This window comes from Pimephales promelas, chromosome 2 (genome assembly GCF_988280905.1).
Source record: "Pimephales promelas chromosome 2, fPimPro1.hap1.1, whole genome shotgun sequence".
Classification (NCBI taxonomy): Eukaryota; Metazoa; Chordata; class Actinopteri; order Cypriniformes; family Leuciscidae; genus Pimephales; species Pimephales promelas.
Window position 1 is genome coordinate 40,893,177 of NC_142770.1, and position 21,186 is coordinate 40,914,362.

The 21,186-nt window shown below is 36.8% G+C and overlaps 2 protein-coding genes across 7 annotated transcripts in view; both read right to left on the bottom strand.

Annotated features, from left to right (window-relative positions):
• Positions 1–467: 467 nt before the first annotated feature.
• LOC120488639 (G2/M phase-specific E3 ubiquitin-protein ligase-like) lies at positions 468–2,397 on the bottom strand. Its single transcript, XM_089119975.1, has 4 exons — positions 2,107–2,397; positions 1,840–1,994; positions 772–1,045; positions 468–665 (listed from the first exon to the last, which is right to left on the bottom strand). Exons 1-4 carry the CDS (start codon positions 2,365–2,367, stop codon positions 468–470), a joined length of 888 nt encoding a protein of 295 aa, XP_088976101.1. The 5' UTR covers positions 2,368–2,397.
• A 3,007-nt stretch (positions 2,398–5,404) lies between these two features.
• LOC120479934 (NACHT, LRR and PYD domains-containing protein 3-like) overlaps positions 5,405–21,186 on the bottom strand; it is a 49,793-nt gene continuing 34,011 nt past the window's right edge. For 5 of the 6 annotated variants that reach the window (XM_089122496.1, XM_089122494.1, XM_089122495.1 and 2 more), the window contains 7 exons: positions 17,236–17,409; positions 11,040–11,213; positions 10,404–10,577; positions 9,281–9,454; positions 7,268–7,441; positions 6,868–7,029; positions 5,405–6,082 (listed from right to left, as the gene is read on the bottom strand). In XM_089122496.1, coding sequence (XP_088978622.1) covers positions 6,073–6,082; positions 6,868–7,029; positions 7,268–7,441; positions 9,281–9,454; positions 10,404–10,577; positions 11,040–11,213; positions 17,236–17,409 — 1,042 coding nt within the window. In that variant the 3' untranslated portion in view covers positions 5,405–6,072. Of the gene's footprint in view, positions 6,083–6,863; positions 7,030–7,267; positions 7,442–9,280; positions 9,455–10,403; positions 10,578–11,039; positions 11,214–17,235; positions 17,410–21,186 lie in introns of those variants that run through there. The other variant, XM_089122498.1, reaches the window with a different exon arrangement.

Consider the following 21,186-nt stretch of genomic DNA (forward strand, 5'->3'; position numbering starts at 1 on the left):
TCCGTGTTGACACCAAAAACATTATACAAAACATCCACCTTTTTTGTGTGTATGAAATTGTCACATTTTTACATTTCTATGGACCCAAATAATTGCTGCTCACGGCTGACTTTAATAGTCATTATTTAAGGTCATGTGACTTAATGTTAGTCTTCTGAAATAAAAGTGCCCAGTTCTCACACCAAGTGTGTTTTCTAATTTACTTAATCTTTGACCAAACAAATTTAGATCTTGACCCAAAATATTTACCAGAACTTTTATCATTTTTGTTTAAAGATTTAGATGTTTGCAAAACATTAGTCAAGCTTTTGTTGAATGACCATAAGCATTTATTACTGTAATACAATTACACCAGAATAAAACCCCTCTCAACAACAGTTACAACCCCTCTCTTTCATCTGACATCAGGATGAGTAAATTATCAGCAAACATTATGAAAGTAAACCGATCCTTTAGAAAGGTGACGCTTATACCTTCCCAAATCCGAGAGATCCTTTTATTGCAAGGAACATTAATTCCTTGAATTCCTCTTCTTCTAACACACCTCTTGGTAGGTAGAGAGTCAGCACAGGTTGAAGCATAAGGAATTCTTCTGGTTGGCTCCTCTTGGTCATAAAATTCCACTTGGCACTTTTGCTGAAACCCCAGTGGAGGGACAGAATCTGCTGCAGTTACAAACACTAGGAACTCCTCAAAGGATATGCCCACATCTTCTTCTGTTTAAGTTTGCAAAACAGAAAATGTAAAAGGCAAGAAGCAAAATCTAATTACATAACAAAACAGTGTGCAGTTAAAGAAACACTTACCTTGAATCAACATTAGCCAGCATTCCCAGAGGAAGACAGTCTCCTCTTCAAGGTCTCCCCTGTTGCTCCCTGGTGAACTCCAGACAATGTTGAAGAGGTCTCTGACTTCATTTCTTGTTAGGGCACCTCTAGTGTTGGTAAACAAGGGGAGGAAAGCTTTCCAATTATTAAGCACTACCTCCCACAACCGGCCACAGGAGTTCAGCCCAGAAGTGAACTGCTGGATAATACTTGCCACTCTGAACAGAAAAAAAGTAATAATAAGACTTACAAAATCACTGTTGTAAAGTCAACTATTATTTACAATACAAAGAGTCAAAGCAGCATCTCAGTAATAAACCTGATACCTTTAAATATTAAAAAAGGTGATGATCCTGATCTTAATAGGAGACCAGAGATAAACAGTACAAGGTGATACAAAAATATCTTCTTTTGTTTTTGTTAAAAGAAGCCGAAAATCCATTAACTCGAAGGCCGCCATAGTTATTTACATCTCAATGCATTCTGGTAGTAGTGACGTATATAGGTTGTAAATGGTTGTAGCAGCTTTGTTTGTTTTTTCAACGTACAGACTAGCTAGCTAAGTTGACAGTTGCAAAATGAGCACATCTACCGTTCAGCCTTTTTAGTTTGAACCCCGAGCGTAACGTAGGCTTAAATCAGGAGAATCACATGGAAGACAATAGGCCTGTTTTGATAATATTTAGATATTCAACAGGATGAGTAATCGCAAGGTATAATCATTAGTATATTATTAAATATAATATACTAATATGAAATAAATGCTTGTTAAAATAAGTCTTTTTCATTCAATGAAAGCATGTCAAATTTACAAAAAGACTATTGTTAAATGGAAAATCTCATCCACATTCACTACTTCCTAACATTTAGGGATTTAATGACCTGACATATGCATGTATGGAACAACATGTCCACTCTAAATATAGACATTACTTTACAATGGCAGAGACCCAACATCTTTTTAGGAGACATTTGAGGCAGCTAGAAGTTACTGTAAGTGTTATTTATTTACCTGTGATAGATGAAGTGGGTCACTAACTGCCCATAAATTGTGGGCAGATTACTCAAGGAGGCTGTGAAAATGTTGGGTACCCCACAGTCGCAAATCCAGTCCCCCAGGGAGTTTTTAAGCTCCGTCAGCTCCTCTGGAGAGCTGCACCCAACAACCTAAAATCATAGGAGCACATGTGGACTTGATGAATAGTGGTTAGTGAAAACATTGTTCTCCTTAAATGAGCACATAGCTACATTATGTGGCATGTAAAATTACTTAACTTACCTTTGCCAGCTTTTCTGCAAGGTCATTTTCCAGGAAATTAGTATGATCAAATGTGGTGAGGTCTGGTTTCTGGCCACACATAATCATGAAAAGCTCCTTGTTAATGCACTTAATGCCTGGTCCATTGTGAATTATGGACCAGGCCATTAGTCTTCCTGCTGTATAAAATTTATTTTCAGCTAGAGCCTTTTGATCGTAGCTGAAGAGCAGCAGTCCAGGTTTGCCCTCAAAAATCCCAAGGTTGCTTTGGAGCTCAATCATGAGGAGTCTAAGAAAAAAAAGGTTAAGATACTGTAGCCTAAAACAATGTTACAAAAGTCTGTGAACACCTTAGGCCTGGGATTTTGAAACAATCATAAAACCTTAACATTTCATGATAAGTTTGCGTTGATATAAAACAAATTAAATGAATTATCTAATACATTTACATAATTTTGTACGTAATGTTTTTCATTCAATACAATTATGTACCCATCAAATTTATATCACTGTATTCAAGATACCGGAAAAAATAGATATTTCTAAAGCATCTGAGCTGAAAGTGTTCCTGTAGCTCGATTAGTATTGCATTATCAGCACAAAGGTTCAATTGGGATAAATTTCAAAGGTAACACTAGCCTGACTTCGTCATACTCCTATTCTAGTCAGAATGTGAGTCTGATACTGCTCTATAGGGCTTTGATTATGAGGCGTGTCTTAACCGAACCAGAAAAAAAAAAAACAACAACTCTGCACTCAGTTGGATAGACCTACAACCAATCAGAGCAACGCAGTAAGTTGAGCCACGCATAATTGTCAACAGAACTCAACTTCACCAGAGCCTGTCTAACTGCAGGCACTCTGGAAAAAGCGTAAAAAGTATTAAAAAAATAATGAGTGTTAAAGATCTTTGCAGGTGTTGCAAAAATAATTTAATTAATTTGCAGAGTACTTGCAAACACGAAAAGCTTTTTTGAAAGAAATACGTTTGATGATGTGATAATACGCAATAATCTAACGTCAAAGCTGCCAAAGGGGCATGTCTAACTGTCACATATGTTAACATTATTATGTAATCAAAAAATTATTATTAATTTATTGCTGCTCTTTAATGTTGTTTAATGCATTTCCGGCAAGAACAAGTTCGGGCTTAAACTGATATTGTCCAGAAACACACTTTGAAACCTAGACATTTTCAAACTTTTGAAGGGCACTGTAGACATTACTGTATATACGTGTAATATCTAATGTACCTGAAAAATTCTCTCCTTGGACCACACTGTGTGAGGTTTTGGATGAAGTGTGTGTCGCCTCAGAGGAGGAGGAAGATCCCTCTGTCAAGAGATTCTCTGAAGACAGCCAGAAGAAATTTACCTCAGAGAAACATTTCTACATCTCAGAGCTCAGACCATCACAGCCTGGGGATTTATTGTTCTTTAATTGAGTTATTCCCCAAATAATCTCCTCAAGAGTTATGTCCTGACAGCAGATTTGATTATATTCATTACAGTCATTATTTAGCAATGTAATGGGTCTCTGCTGCCCTGCTGAAAATGTGGAGCAGAAACGCTTAATATCAGATAACGTCCATAATAATTGTACTTTGGGTTTGATTTATTTGACCGTTGTCATATTGTCAACATGGACGGCTACTTGAAGCAGAATAGTGGGTCATATATGTCTAATGCTTTAAAAAACTTAAGGTTTTCTTCTTCATAAAACGAGTCGGACATCATCACATTTTTGTATACATTTTTTTTTATTTACATTAGTAAGCTACATGACATCGTCTTTCAAAACATGACCTGTGCGAAAGAGAAAAAAAAATGAATGTGTCTCTGTCCCAGCACATTTCAGACCACACTGACGCCCATGGGTTCACATTCAGATTCACAGTGATTACTGACCCTCATCTTTGACAAAACTGGCCCTGATTTGTTTTAAGATAACTGGGACACATTTGCTGCAACATGTGGGTTATGTTTGGTTTACACCCAGATTAGTCATTGTCGATTGTGCCACATTTTTGCCATAGGTGGCCCAAATTTGGTGTGTGATATTTGGGCCATATTCATTATTTATCATATGAGCCACTTTAGGCCCACATTCAGATTACACATTGCCATGAGTGCCACATCTTTGCCTAAAAAGGCCCACATGTGATTTAAGATATTTGGGCCATATTTGTCATTTTACACGTGGGCCACTTCAGGCTCACACACATTTTGTCGGCCCATAAGAAGGCCTGCAGTGCCGCATCATCGCCTGAAGTGGCCCACATCCGTCTGCTATCTGAGGAGCGAGTGAAACGAGTAGTATGAAGCTGCAGACTCGGAGACCTGCATCTACAGTCCCCCTGCACCCAGAGTCCCGCATTCTCAGACCCCTCGTTTTTCGAGACAGCGCCTCCTATCAAATTGTATCGGATAAACATAAACGTGAGTAGGCTATCTTCAATTTTATTTAGCGAATCTAGCCTACTCGTTTGATTCATTTTTTTAATAAAACTAATTTAGCTCATCGATACAACATATGAATCCATTGAATATTTGTAAAGTTAGTTTGTAACAAGATTTGAGCCGTTAATGTAGGCTATGTTCCCCGAAAATATTTAGATAGCTAACGTTTATAATTTAGCTTTGAAATAATGCCTATGTTGTAGGCAGCAACATCATTTTAGGATTATGCAAAGCGACTTATAAATGAGTTTTTTAATGCAATTGAAGACGAAAAGTAAAGTCACGAACACATTTTTTCCTTCCTTTTTTCTTTACAGCAAGATGATGTTTAGGTGATCATTATCTTAAATAAAGTAGGAATTGTTTATTTTACTGGTGTTTTGTCTATTCTGATTTGTTTTGCTTCGCATTCAAAATATCAAAAACAGATTTTGTAATCTTAGCATCGTAATGTTAATTAGACCATTATAGGTTGAACTGAAAGAAAAATTGGAATTTGAATAAAAAAATATTTAAAAAAAACAATATAATATCACATACTATTTTTCTGAAGATAGTTCAATCTGTAATTGTATCCCTTCCATCAGTAACAATTAGTTTTTTTCTGCACATAGGGAACGCAAATATTTATTGGATAATTTATTTGGAGACCGTAATATTGCATCCTATTGTTTTTAATTGCATTTGGATAATCGTACGCTGTACTCTGTGTGTAGGTGTTATTCGACCTTTTGAACAGCAGGAGGCGCTGTGTTCGAAAAACGAGGGGTCTGAGAATGCGGGACTCTCGGTGGGGGACTGTAGATGCAGGCTCCGAGTCTGCAGCTTCATAATATTGAGTGAAACACACACAAATGCTGTTAACTGGGGAAAATGTTTAATCGGTCTGTAGAGGAGAAGAGACTTCATCCACAGAACAAACACAATATACTGTACATCTGTGCATCAGCAACACACACACACACACACACACACACACACACACACACACACACACACACCGCCACACACAACTAACTTCATATACAATAAAACAATAACAATAAACATATTCTGTGTATAAAATGTTAGAGATAATGTATGCAAACTTTATATCTTTTGAAACATTTATGTGCTATACTTGACAATCACGTTCATGATTAGAAATATCTGAATAATTCTGGATGAGTTTAGTCTAAACATTATTATATTTGCAGGCCTGATAGTGAAGATTTCTGCTGACACTCGTCTGAGCTTCTTCCTCTGTTCCACCTTTAATTACAACTAAACCATCATTTGGCTGAATAATAAACCAACATTAATCATTCAATATCACATGTTTCTAATACGCATGCTAACACACACGCTGCTTTATTTAATAGTGAAGTCTGAGTCTCTTCCACCTGTATGAAACACATTTACACATGTATTTCTCCTCATAGACAGCAGTGAGACTCTTCTGTGGATCACCTGATGGTTTCTGCTCCTCTCATCTCCGTTTCACAGATTTAAACCCTGATGGAAATCCACTGACGTTTTATGATCGATCTTAATATACTCTGTAAAGTGGAACAGAAGAGAAAACAATCAGTGTTCAGAGGAACAAAGTGCTGTTTTTCTTCAGTAAAAGTAAGTTAAATTGAATTCCTGTAATCAGATTAATTACTGACTTTACATGATCTTGGATACAGATATTTGTGTTTTTAAATATAATAGATGTAAAGCCTGAATCATGTTCATATGTGTGTCTGTGTGTGTCGGTGTGACTCCTATTGAGTCTCTGTAAAGGAGAAACTAATGAGTGTACGGCGTATGGAATAAACCACAGCGAGCAAATACTAATGTTATTTTGAGTTAAACACAAACCTTTAGTTAAAGCCGTTTGTCCTCTAGTTTAAACATGTTTGTAGGCTCTTAGTAAATAACTGAGAGTAAAGTAAGTGTCGAGTAGTGTGACGTGTTGCTTGTCACAGTAAAAACACACTAGAGACAGAGACATTGCTCATGTGAGCTGGACGCTGTGAGCTGAAGCTGGAACTGCACTGATTTTAGCAGGAGTGCAGCGTTTCCTACAATCTGACCAAGTCTGTTTCACACTCAAATGATTCACTTCTACTGACACAGTTCATAAAGCAGGTGTTGATGTATAAAGCTGTGACAGTGAGCTTTACTTCTCTTTCCTCCTTTGTGTTCAACATTTCAATAACTTCACATTATGTTCTCACACAAACTCTTTGTTGCAACAAATCTTAATGATAATTTCCTTTCACGAATGTTTGAAAGGATTGTTCACATATCAGAGGTAAATGAAGATCTCTTTAATATCTCAGTGATGTTTCCTCACCTCAGGACACAGTTTGAGTCTCGTAGCTCGTCTCTGAGCCGCTGCTTTGAGTCTCCGATCATATTGTCTCTCAGATCAAGCTCTTTTAAAAACTGCAGAGCTTTTGAGTTCGTCAAAGACTGAGTTAAAGAAGAAACATCTGTAATGCCACAGTCATATAGACTAGAGAGACACAAACAGAGAGGAAGAGAGATTATCTTACAAACAAATCATGAATGTGAAGAATTTTACACAGATATAATGTGAACTCAGAATCACTGTCAGATATTGAGAATAAAGTGTTTTAGTTTAATAAACCCAGAAAGTGCACTGCTATAACCAATGAAACACAAGCCCTGCTGTCTTCAAATAAATAAACTTCAGTCACACTGTAATTGCTGTACAGTATAATGACACTAACTGTAGTTTCTCCAGCTTGAATTGTGGGTTCATCAGTAGATCACTGAGGTTTTTCCCTCCAGAGTCTCCTAGTTCATTCCCGCTCAGGTTCAGATCTCTCAGGTGTGACGGGTTTGATTTCAGAGCTGAAGTCAGGATGAGACTCTGTTTCTCTGTAAAACTGCATCTATACAGACTGAAGACAGAGAAATAACAATAGTTCACATCTATGATGATCATCTTATTGAAGAGCTACAGCAGCATTTAGTTTCCAATAGTCTGTTTTAAAACCCAGTCACACTAGTTCTGTGCGCTGGAAGACACTGTTTCTTCTCTTTCATTTCTAACTATTTATTTGACGTCTCTCTTCTTTATTCTCTGTTGAAAAGGCAGATTTCTGTGTGTACACAATCAGTGCATTGTATCAGATGCTGGGAATTAAACAATCACTATCTGCACTCTAAAAAGTTTTATATGATTTACTACATTTTTTTGGTGAAAAATGTTCACACTCAAAAATATTGATTCCATTTTAAAGCAGTGAAATAAATTACAATACACTGTATAAACTATCTAGAAAAAAAAGCACACAAAACCCAGAAAGTGCACTGCTATAACCAATGAAACATAAGCCCTGCTGTCTTCAAATAAATAAACTTAAGTCACACTGTAATTCAGTGGTGGGTCATCAGGGTCAGCAAGTCCTTCTCTGCTGGCCTAAACACTATCAAGAATCACTGACTTGCACTTTAATATATTTTTTGCATGAATATTAAATTATTCCCAATAGTTCATTCTCTTAATTTCATAGCTTTTCTCTTGGTTGCGCTGCTTCCAGTATTGTGTTTTTATGTTAGAGATTGTATCCAATCATATTTCAGCCATCATGCGTTTCCAGGGTCAAATAAATCTGCCTGGAGGCCTTCAGAATCGACAGTGCAGGCGCCTGTAACTTAAAATGAAAGGCAATGAAACTGTTTCTTTAACCAATCAGATAATCCGTCAGATTTAATCAGCCAATCAGATTTCGCTTTGACTGCAGCGGGGCCATCTAGCAGGCGAATAATAACATCTGTATTTTCTCGTTCTTTGATTGGATGCGCGTACTATTACTGGTAGTATCCGCATCTGTAGCGAACTGTATAAACTAAAATATATTCCTGTAGATGTAATAGATTTCAACCCACAAATTAATGTTTCTTTCCCTCCTCGACCCCCAGCAGAAAAAAATCCCTTATTCAGCCTGAGCTAAACGCAGAGTAACGGGACTCTATTCGATCTCTCCAGGTAAAAACAGAACTGACTAATGTAAGTTATGGAACGAATGATTTTGAAGGCAAAAGTCCCGCTGATCTCGTTGATTTCGGTCAAACTCTGTGTGAGAGCATGGGGCAGCTGTACACATCGTCATGTTTTGCGGTGACTGTGTGCTTCTGTCGAACAGGCACTCTCAGCCATAAAGCAAATTAAAATTTATGCTAGAAATATGACGAGACAGACACGACATTATTGGAACTGAAACACAGTTAGAACCTGTACGACAGTAATTGAAGTCTTCTTGAGGAAAGAAATAAGGATGGATTTTGTGTAAAAAAAAAATAATCTGTAGTTTTGGTGAGTATATGCTTTTCCCCCCGTGGTGAATATGATTTTCTTCTTAATTTTTTGTATAAATTTATGATCGAAACTTAATTTTTTTCAAACATTCATACTATTGTAACGTCTGAAAAGGGACTATTGTAACCTTGAACGACAAGATAAGTGAGGCTCCGTTTCTGAACTTATAATCGGATTCGGAAGGCAAGAACCACTTTACAAACGCACCAGCCGAACTCACGCGCTCGTTTCTCTCTACCGGCCTCTCCCGAACTCACCGCATAACCCAATAACTGCCGGTGCAAAATAAAAACAATTATAGAGAGTCTTTACGCTGATACACTATTAAAAGTTATTAATTCAGGTAGGACAGACGGCCTAGGTGTGAAATGCACGGCCCACCACTGCTGTAATTACTGTACAGTATAATGACACTAACTGTAGTTTCTCCAGCTTGAATTGTGGGTTCATCAGTAGATCACTGAGGTTTTTCACTCCTGTGTTTCCTAGATAATTCCCGCTCAGGTCCAGCTCTCTCAGGTGTGACGGGTTTGATTTCAGAGCTGAAGTCAGGATGAGACTCTGTTTCTCTGTAATCCTGCATCCACTCAGACTGAAGACAGAGAAATAACAATAGTTCACATCTATGATGATCATCTTATTGAAGAGCTACAGCAGCATTTAGTTTCCAATAGTCTGTTTTAAAACCCAGTCACACTAGTTCTGTGCGCTGGAAGACACTGTTTCTTCTCTTTCATTTCTAACTATTTATTTGACGTCTCTCTTCTTTATTCTCTGTTGAAAAGGCAGATTTCTGTGTGTACACAATCAGTGCATTGTATCAGATGTTGGGAATTAAACAATTACTATCTACACTCTAAAAAGTTTTATATGATTTACTCATTTATTTTGGTGAAACAATCAAAAATATTGATTACATTTTAAAGCAGTGAAATCAATTACAATACACTGTATAAACTGAGCAAATGTAAGTAAAAAATTAAGTAGATCGGAGTAACTGCATCTGTACATTAACAAATAAAATTGTTTAAATCTGCTCAATCTTTCAAGAGTTTGTTAAATATATTTATGATATTGATTTGAATTAAGTAATATTTGTGGTTCTTGAAACAAATAAGTTTAATTCTCCAATCTCAAATATTTTGATAGAAATTTCACAATTATGTTAATTGTATTATACATAAATTATTGGTTAGTCAAATAATAAATTCTAATAGTGAAAAAAATAAATAAATATAACTGTACATTTTAGATGAAATTAACTGTTGGATTTTTAGTCAATTATTTTGGTACGTTTAGCTCAAACAATCAAGCAAATGATATTCAGAGATTTTATTAAGTTAATAAAGTTAAATATTACTGTGATATTTACTAAGCCACAGAATAATTACACACAGTGTAGATTAACAAAACATAAAAATGTGAGCAATAGGGAAACCCAGAAAGTGCACTGCTATAACCAATGAAACATAAGCCCTGCTGTCTTCAAATAAATAAACTTCAGTCACACTGTAATTACTGTACAGTATAATGACACTAACTGTAGTTTCTCCAGCTTGAATTGTGGGTTCATCAGTAGATCACTGAGGTTTTTCACTCCAGAGTCTCCTAGTTTATTCTCGCTCAGGTTCAGCTCTCTCAGGTGTGACGGGTTTGATTTCAGAGCTGAAGTCAGGATGAGACTCTGTTTCTCTGTAATCCTGCATCCATACAGACTGAAGACAGAGAAATAACAATAGTTCACATCTATGATGATCATCTTATTGAAGAGCTACAGCAGCATTTAGTTTCCAATAGTCTGTTTTAAAACCCAGTCACACTAGTTCTGTGCGCTGGAAGACACTGTTTCTTCTCTTTCATTTCTAACTATTTATTTGACGTCTCTCTTCTTTATTCTCTGTTGAAAAGGCAGATTTATGTGTGTACACAATCAGTGCATTGTATCAGATGCTGGGAATTAAAAAAATTAAAAACTACTACACTCTACTAACTAGATAAAAAACTGTGAAAAGATAAAGAACTGTAAAAAAATGTGAGCAATAATAAACCCCCAAAAAGTTTTAGTTTAATAAACCCAGAAAGTGCACTGCTATAACCAATGAAACATAAGCCCTGCTGTCCTCAAATAAATAAACTTCAGTCACACTGTAATTGCTGTACAGTATAATGACACTAACTGTAGTTTCTCCAGCTTGAATTGTGGGTTCATCAGTAGATCACTGAGGTTTTTCACTCCAGAGTCTCCTAGATTATTCCAGCTCAGGTCCAGCTCTCTCAGGTGTGACGGGTTTGATTTCAGAGCTGAAGTCACATCAGAACAACCTTCATCTGTCATATAACACCAGCGTAACCTACATTAGCAGAGAGAGAGAGAGAGAGAGAGAGAGAGAATTTTGACAATCCTTTATTACACAAATACGACAATCAAAAACATTCACAAAAAAAGGTCACATATTTTTCACATCGAAAAAAAAACTCACATCAACACTTCTGAAATTATCAGTTCATTATCAACTAATGAACACAGCACATTATTACGGCACCACTCAATTTCAAAAATACTCAATGTACTCATTAATTTATAAAAATTAAACTCAATTACAAGTCGAGATTTTACCATTTTTTTGAAAGCTGGTATAAGTTTTTGTTCTCCTTTCTGTTCAATTGTATTTCTCCTAGTTATATAAATAGCTAATTTTGCAATACCAACAATAAAATTAAGCAATTGACATTTGTATTTTTTCTTAATTTCTCAAAAAGCCTGGCCTTGACCATTTAAACATGGACAATAACAGACCAATATCAAATCTAACATTCTTAAGCAAAATCCTTGAAAAAGTTGTTGCTTCACAATTACGATCTTATTTGGATATGAATGGTCTTTTTGAACCTTTTCAGTCAAGTTTTCGCCCATCTCACAGCACTGAAACTGCTCTTCTGCGTGTGGTTAACGACATTCTCTCATCGATGGATTCAGGGTTAATAAACATCTTGATGCTTCTTGATCTAAGCACTGCTTTCGACACGGTATGCCATGAACTGCTTATTTCTCGGCTTTCTGATATTGGTGTCACTGGTTCCGCTCTTTCCTGGCTTATTTCCTATATCACTGACAGAAAGTATTATACCACCATACAAGGTCATAATTCTGCCACCAATTTACTTACACGGGGCGTTCCTCAAGGTTCGGTTCTTGGTCCACTTTTGTTCATCATCTATATACACCCACTTGGTAACATCATACGCAGGCATGGACTTCAATTCCATTGCTATGCAGATGACATCCAAATTTACTTCACCACCAGCTCTGATAGACCATCCCTGCCTGACTCACTCACTGCATGCATCAGGGACATCAAGCATTGGATGTCCCTTAACTTCCTCAAATTAAATGATAATAAAACTGAGATATTAGTGATTGGCTCTCCAGCCTCAGTCAAACGGATGGACCAGTCCTTCTATATTGATGGTGTCCATATTAAGCCCTCATCACTGACTCGTAACCTTGGTGTCTTATTTGACTCAACTCTATCTTTTGGCTCTCATATTTCTTCCATTGTGAAAAACTCTTTCTTTCATCTTCGAAATATTGCTCGTCTAAGACCATCTCTCACTTCGCCTGACGCCGAACTCTTAATTCATGCACTAATCACATCACGTCTGGACTATTGCAATGCTTTATTTATTGGGCTTCCCAAAAAACTTATTGCTAGACTACAGCACGTCCAAAACTCAGCAACAAGAGTTCTCACCTCCACCAGGCGTTCTGCTCACATTACTCCGGTGCTTCATGACCTTCACTGGTTACCCGTTGCATCTCGTATCCACTTTAAGGTATTGCTTTTAACATATAAGGCATTAAACGGTCTTGCACCCCCATATTTGTCTGATCTACTTTTCACCTACCGTCCTGCACGCTCTCTCAGATCAACTGAACTTGGTTTATTGTCCATCCCCCGCTATCGATTATCTACAGTAGGTGGAAGGTCATTTAGTGTTAATGCGCCAACATTATGGAATTCACTGCCCCTTTCACTTCGAAATATTTCATCAATGACTGCTTTCAAGACACAGCTAAAAACATATCTATTCAACATGTACTTCGTTTAAATGTGACTATTTTGTATCCTCTGTGACTGTTAGCTGTGTGTCAGTGTTTAAATGTATTGTTCATGTACCATGTAAAGCGACCTTGAGCTTTGGAAAGGCGCTATATAAATAAAACTTCTTCTTCTTCTTCTTCTTCTTATTGCCTAAGAACACACCAAGATATTTTAACCCATCTTTTTGCCATAATAGGCCTCCTGGTAGAGTAGGATTACCTCCTTCCCATTTTCCAATCAATAAAGCAACACTTTTCCCCTAATTTACAGTTGCTGAAGAAATCTCCTTAAAGTCATTAACAACTTCTTTTAACATTTCAACATCATTGCTATCATTTATAAAAACAATAACGTCATCAGCATATGCAGATAAATAAAAAGCATTATTACACTGTGGCAATGTTAGACCCTTTAACTTATTCCGTAACATAAAAAGCAATGGTTCTATTATAGCCAGCACATATAATAACCCAGACATGGCACAGCCTTGTCTAACCCCTCTCTGTACAGTAAAGGGGGCACACAAACTACCATTAATTTTGATCACACTCTCAATTTCACAATACATTGTTCTGATCATATCAATAAAGCTTGAATTGAACCCAAAAGCTTGCAAAGTATTCCACAAATACAGGTGTTCAACCCGATCAAAGGCCTTCTCTTGATCCAAAGAAATAAGGCCAATATTTATACCAAACAACTTTGAAACTTCCAAAACATCTCTGATTAGAGTAATATTATCACAAATTGATCTGTTTGGTACACAATATGTTTGATCGTAGTGTATCACCTTCCCTTTAATTTTACTCAATCTTGTAGCCAAAGTTTTAGACAGGATTTTGTACTCTGAGCACAAGAGAGATACAGGCCTCCAATTTTTTATATTTTGAAGATCACCTTTTTTGGGAAATAGAGTGATGACTGCCCTTCTGCAACTGAGAGGGAGAAACCCATTAATAAAACTTTCATCAAACACTAGTAAGAGATCTTCTCTTAAAATGGGCCAGAAAGTTTTATAAAATTCAAATGGGTAACCCGTCGATCCCGGGGGATTTCCCATTCGCCATATCATTGCTGTGTAAAGTTCTTGCTCTGTCAAAGGTTTTTGCAAACTTTCATTGCTCTCTTCATCAAGCTTTGGCAGACCTTCAAAAAAACTATTAATATTCATCTTTTCATTTATCAAATCAGCTGTATATAATTTTTTATAAAACTGTACAGCAACTTCTCTTAACTCAGAAGCTTCAGTTAATTCCTGTCCTGTATCAGAGACCAAAGAATGAATTATTCTGCTTTGACTGTTTTTTTTTTTCTCCATACTGAAGAAAAATTTGGAAGGTGCATCTATTTGTGTGACTTTCTGGAAACGTGAGCGAACCAGCGCTCCCTGTGCCTTAATGTCCAACATGTTTGCAAATAAAGTTTTCTTTGATGTCAGAGCTTCCATATGTTCTTTTTTGCCTGTAGATTCAGACAAACTGTACAAATCAAGTATCTCAGTCTCTAAAATCTTCAACGATCTAGTTATTTCTTTTGTAACATTAAGAGTGTATTGCTGACAAAAGTTTTTAATTTGTATTTTACCACAATCCCACCATTGCTGTACAGAGCTATATAAGTGCTTTTGTTGTTTAAAAACATCCCAGAAAAAAGTAAAAAAATCTTTAAAATGTTTGTCATCAAGCAAAGACGTATTTAAATGCCAATAGGCACTTCTTGACTTCACATGACTAACTAGGACAGAACAAAGAACCGCACTGTGGTCTGAAAAACCTACAGGATTAATTTGACAAGATTTAAAAATATTGAGCTGGTGCTTAAAGCTATAAAACCGATCAAGACGTGCCAAAGACAAAGAATTATCTTTACAATGAACCCATGTGTATTGTCTTAATTGTTTATGCATACTTCTCCAAATATCACAAAAATCAAAAGTTTGAATGATTTGCTTGAGAACTCTTTGAGATGCAACATGTGGTTCTAAATAATTTTGATCTATTTTATCACTCTCGGTACAGTTAAAATCTCCACCTAAAACTAAAAAATCATCTGTATTTAGGCCTTTCAGAGTAGTGTTGATTAAATTTAAAAACAAAACTCTTTCCACTCCATTATTAGGAGCATAAATATTTAAAAAAAAAAAACATAACAATTTTTTCAAATTTAACAATAACTTTTAAAAAACGACCTTTTTCAATTTCAATAGATTCATAAGATACTGGAGTCATATTTTTACTAAATAAAATTGCAACACCTTCACTAATAGAGGATTTATGACTAAGAAAAAGTTGACCTCCCCACTCTCTTTTCCAATCCACCTCATTTCTTTGATCACTGTGCGTTTCTTGTATAAACATGACATCAACAGACTTCTGGTTAATAAATTCATACATCATCCTCTTACGAACTTCTCTAGCTCCATTTAAATTGAGAGTTCAGATTTTTAGCTGACTCATAGCTTTATTTAGATTCAACAAGAAACTAAGATGGGAAAAAACAGAGAGTGTGCATAAGGTCAAAAAAAACAAGCTTAGAGATTTAAACCATGGCATTCTTATCATCTCTACTATTTTTTTTTTTTTAACTTGTTTACAAACTTCCGTAAACGATACACTTCAAGATCTGAGAAAGCCCCTTCCTTTATCAGATATCTTGTGTCTTTCACAAATTGGGCACGATTAGGAAAATAATCCTCAATCTGCACACATTTTAGCCCCTTCGTTTCCTGCAGAAAAACACTAATATCTTCAGCTTTGTACAGAACATTCCCTGCTTCATTTTGGGAACAGACAGAAACCTCTGAACACACAGAAACATTAGAATCAGAATCATCATCATCATCATCCGAAGCATCTTCAGCAGCGTCACTTTTTTTGACCTGTTTACTGTTTTTATCATTTCGACTCTTTCTTCTTTTAATTGGAGTTTTGAAAGTAGATTCAACTTCCATATCCAATTCACAGTCATTCAATCTCAGATTTTCCTGTATAATCTCTCTATTTTGTTCTACAAACGCCGATAATGTACTCAACCCCACCGCGTTCAGAGACTCCGCCACAACACCTCCATCATCAACAGGAGAAAACACCCGCACCTCCGCGCTGCTCGCTCCCTCCAGCGGCTCGATCGCTGTACTCGCGGGAATCGCCGACACGCTACTCTCATCCACAGCGCTCCCCGCTTTAGCTGCATCAATCAGCTCTGTGTTTTTATTCACCTTATCAGGGCAATTACGACTGAGATGCCCGATTTTCATACAACCAAAACATTTGATCGTCGTGTCAGATGATGCGAAAACAGTATAATCAAAGCCTTCTATTTTAAATTTAAAGACCAGGTCAAGTTCATCCTCACCATCCTTCAGAATCATAAACACCTGTCTCGTAAAAGACACGAGATGTTTTACTAGAGGAGATTTACATCCGAGTGGAATTTTTTTTGATGGGGGAAACTATCTTTCCATGACAGGACAATTCTTGCACAATCATCTCATCTTTCACAAAAGGAGGAATGTTTAAAATCATTATTTTCTTGGCGGGAGTACTCAGAGGAAACACCGGCGTGAATGAACCTTTGATTACAACACCTTTTTGCACTAATTCGTTCGCCTTCTCAATAGTGCTAAAAAAAAGCACAAACGCACTATTCATTCACGAAGCGGACACGATATGTTCATGACCCACAACGTCTCCCGCAGCCAAACACACATCTTCCACGTTAACATTTGAACCAATCTTCACTCCATGACGCCGAGTTAAATTTTCAAAAGCCATCGTGTTTGGAGTCGCCATGCTTTCCAGCAAAATGCTGGAAGCAGACTATCCTCACAAAACAAAAACAAAAAAACCTCTACAACAACAAAAAACACAAACATAAACACTTACAAAGAAAAAAGAAAAAGTTTGAAAAGAGCACTCTTACCAGCCACAATCGGCTACCACTCACATCCACACACTCCGCCCACTCACTCCCAGCATGCACTCGAGAGAGAGAGAGAGAGAGAGAGAGAGAGAGAGAGAGAGAGAGAGAGAGAGAGAGAGAGAGAGAGAGAGAGAGAGAGAATGAAGAAAATAAGAGACTCTTTATTCTGTAAAGTCACATCATCTTCATCAGCAAATAAAACAGAGGAAGAGAGATCTTCATCTTTATTTCACCAGATGACAAAATAATAAGGTGAAAATGTTTCTACAAATATAATGTTAATGTGTTTTAGTTTAAACGGTTGAAGTGATTTTAAGCATTTTGATTCTTGTATGTGAATGTGACTGACCTCAATCTCTCCAGTTTACAGTGTGAATCCTTCAGTACGGCACATAACTGCTTCACTCCTGTGTTTCCTAGTTTATTCCCGCTCAGGTCCAGCTCTCTCAGGTGTGACGGGTTTGATTTCAGAGCTGAAGTCAGGATGAGACTCTGTTTCTCTGTAATCCTGCATCTATACAGACTGAAGACAGAGAAATAACAATAGTTCACATCTATGATGATCATCTTATTGAAGAGCTACAGCAGCATTTAGTTTCCAATAGTCTGTTTTAAAACCCAGTCACACTAGTTCTGTGCGCTGGAAGACACTGTTTCTTCTCTTTCATTTCTAACTATTTATTTGACGTCTCTCTTCTTTATTCTCTGTTGAAAAGGCAGATTTCTGTGAGTACACAATCAGTGCATTGTATCAGATGCTAGGAATTAAAAAAATTACAAACTACACTCTACTACAGGCATGTGATCGGCTAAGGACAAAAAAGCAGGAAATACCCCCCCCCCCCTCCGATCAATATATATCCCAATATCTTTTCCGCAAAGGGAGAGTAAATGTTCAATCAAAGTCAAATATAGTCTTCACTGTATAAATTATACATTGATTCTTATTAAAGCTACTATTAAAGTTCTCAGTCAAGAGCAGTGAGTGATTTCCTCTGTGTTTAGTTGTTTAATTAACATTAATAGTTCTCCCAAAAATTGTAATTGTCATCATTTACTCTCTCAAGTTGTTTTAAACCTGAATAAGTTTCTTTCTTCTGTTTAAGTTATTTGGAAGAATGTGGGTAACCAAACAGTTGATGTACCCCAGTGATCTCCATAGTAAATTTTTCCCTATGGAAGTCAATGGGGACCAGCAACTATCTGGTTACCCACATTCATCAAAATATATATATATATTTTTTTTTTGTTCAGCACAAGAAATAAATTAATACAGGTTTGGAACAACATTACAGTGAATAAATAATGACAGAATTTATATTTTGAAGTCAACTATCCCTTTAAGAACAAGCGGCTGCGTTTTTATTATTAGGGCTACTGTCACTTTAAGACCTGTACGCGGCACGTCTAATATACACGGAGCATTTGACAAGCAGATTTCTCTCAATTTTCTCGGTTTGCTTTGAGTTTAGACATAACCAAATGTTCTTATGTAAACCTTGTGTGTATTTGAGAGTATTAGCGAAATAATACTCGAAAGATAACTTAGTCCAGCAACCAGGCGCTGTTAGACAAGCTTTTAGTGCATGTGCGCGTCGGGTGTTCGCGCTCAGAACAGCGCATCAGCAGTGAATGACATGTTTTACCGGCAAGGCTTTAAAGCACATGCAAATTAACTTTTGTGAACTCGCTGAACTGATGTAGCCGTTCCTCTGCGTTAATATTGCGAGTATTTGTCGAGTTGTACACTAATGCTGTTGAGACGGAGGTGTCAGAACTGCAACTGACAGAATGCACGATATAGCTGCTACATATTTCTACAAAAGCAGTCAGCAGCTTGCTTGGAGCAATGGATCATAGCGCAAATTTGAAAAATATCGATATATCGCCCAGCCCTGGTGACATAACTGTGATGTTCTCGTCAACTGACAACGATACCAGCGCGAGAGCGACTGATACAAAATTGAGCAGGTGAACAAGCTGAACCAATTAGACATTCTCTGGCTGAACGCAAATACATCCTTGTTGACAGTAAGTTAGCGGTTCTAGGCACGGGCGAACCGGGCAGTCGCCCGGGGCGGCATCTCTTCATGTCACATGGGGGGCGGCACGAGCAGTTAAAAAAAAAAAAAAAAAAAAAAAATCGGTAACACTTTACAATAAGGTTCATTAGTTAACATTAGTTAATGTATTTACTAACATGCACTAACCATGAGCAATACATTTGTTACTGCATTTGTTCATCTTTGTTAATGTTAGTTCATGAAAATACAGCTGTTCATTGTTTGTTCATGTTAGTTCACGGTGCATTAACTAATGTAAACAAGATTTTAATCAAGTATTAGTAAATGTTGAAAATAACATTAACTAAGATTAACAAATGCTGTATATGTGCTATTCATTATTAGTTCATATTAACTAATGTAGTTAACTAATGTTAACTAACGAACCTTATTGTAAAGTGTTGCCAAAAAATCCTCTGTGCCGCGAAGGTTTTCTATTTTTTATCATTTCGATTCAGTTTGGCAATGACGCCCCTGCTTGCTGAGAAGGTGCCTTGCGCAGAACAGAAGCGATGTCAAGGGGGTCTCTTGATTAGTTCACGTATCGCGTCTTTTGCGCGCTCGAGGTCGTTATTTCAAATAGGCGATTAAGCGCACGGGAAGCGCGCTCATTATGCGCTCGCGGGAGGCGCGCTCATAAACTTTTCAGTATGGGAGTGCATGTGCACTCAAACACTTGGGTGGTTTTTCTCTTCTCCGTAAATAAATCTTTTAGCAGAGCTTCAGCAAGCGTTTTTCTGTGGTGGAAATACATTAGCTACTAAAACTTCTTTGTCATTGTGGAGAGCGCAGTGCATGGATGTATAGCAACGACAGCCATGGGAAAATCGGACCGAATTTTACTATTAATAATAAAAGATAAGCTACTGTGCATTATATATGTCAGGAATGTATCTTTATTGACTCATTCTTTTTATAGAGATGATTGAATGCTGAAATATGAGGTTTATATTTTTATAAAGTCTTTTTTAGGGTTAACCTTTTTTTAAGTTTAGTAGGTAAGATAAAAGACACTCCTTTAAAACAAATCTTTAATGTTATTAACTTGGTGAATTGATTTCATTGTGTATTAGGCTTTTTTGAATAAGATTCTGTGTATGTGATCATGTTGGTCACTATTCATGAAATGAAAATAATTGACATAATGATCAACTTTATGTGTTTTTACAGTAGCCTATAATATGCAAAGTACAATTTTCTATTTTCTAAATAATCTCTGATTCTGTCCTTTTCTCTGACATTTTAAGAGTGACATAGGCAGGGGCGGCTCGCCCATAGAGGGCGCTGGGGCGCCACCCTCCCTCTGACCTGTCTGTCTGTTTTTTTAATATATATTATAATTTATCATTTTGAAAAATAATCTGTGTTAATTATATGCTAATAATGGTTTTACTTTGAAAAGTGTTTTGAACTCACCAGAATGATATTTGCATTCACTTTCGTTACGTTTATCATGTTGGTGTAGTAGTATAGCCAATAGGCTGTCTTCTCAGGGCGCCAGTTCGCTCAGCCCCACAGTGCTGGAATTTAAGCCAATGGTTCCCCGGTTGCTATGCAAAAAAGTTTATATTTCGCCAATCAGAACCGTCAAATTTTATGGTTTGGGGGCGCTGAAAATATCGCCCACAGTATCAGATTAGGGGAGTGCACCGTGCACGCGCACCACGGGACATTTTTTTACCTCAGATGAGAGCAGAATGGCAGCGCCAGTGACGTCGAGTGGAAATAATGTAAAGTTAGTCGTGGGAATTGACCTGTCTGTCTCTGTCACTCACTCACTCACACACACACACATAAACACTGTTTCACACACATTTGATATTAAAATAGTTATAGGAATATTAATACCTGTGTGTTTGCTTTGTTTTTTGATGTTTTTAAGTTCTGAGCTAGATTACTGTGTTTCATACTAGTTAAAATCAACTTTCTTCTCATACTTGGGTGTTACCCTCAAGAATGTTGTCCCACCCTCTCTTTCACAGCCTTTTCTCTCTCTCTTTCTCTAGTATCAACACGTCATTGTTATCCATTATCCAATTGTCAATTTGTCAAAAATATGTAGTCTACAGCTGGGGATTGATTAAACTAGATTGTTGTATTACCTATTATTTTTTGTATTACCTATATTATAATTTATCAATATTATGCGTTTGCACTTTTTCTGTCAGCACACAGAGCATAATAAACATGCAACTTGTTCATTATCATTAACTGTCAAACTGTTATTATTATTATTG

What these genes read in the sequence shown, in the direction of transcription:
- LOC120488639 (XM_089119975.1), bottom strand. Translation starts at nt 2,367, where the DNA reads ATGATTGAGCTCCAAAGCAACCTTGGGATTTTTGAGGGCAAACCTGGA. An exon ending in ACCCACTTCATCTATCACAG is followed by an intron (nt 1,046 to 1,839) that starts GTAAATAAATAA and finishes TTTTCTGTTCAG; the next exon opens with AGTGGCAAGTATTATCCAGC. An exon ending in ACTGCACACTGTTTTGTTAT is followed by an intron (nt 666 to 771) that starts GTAATTAGATTT and finishes TTGTAACTGCAG; the next exon opens with CAGATTCTGTCCCTCCACTG.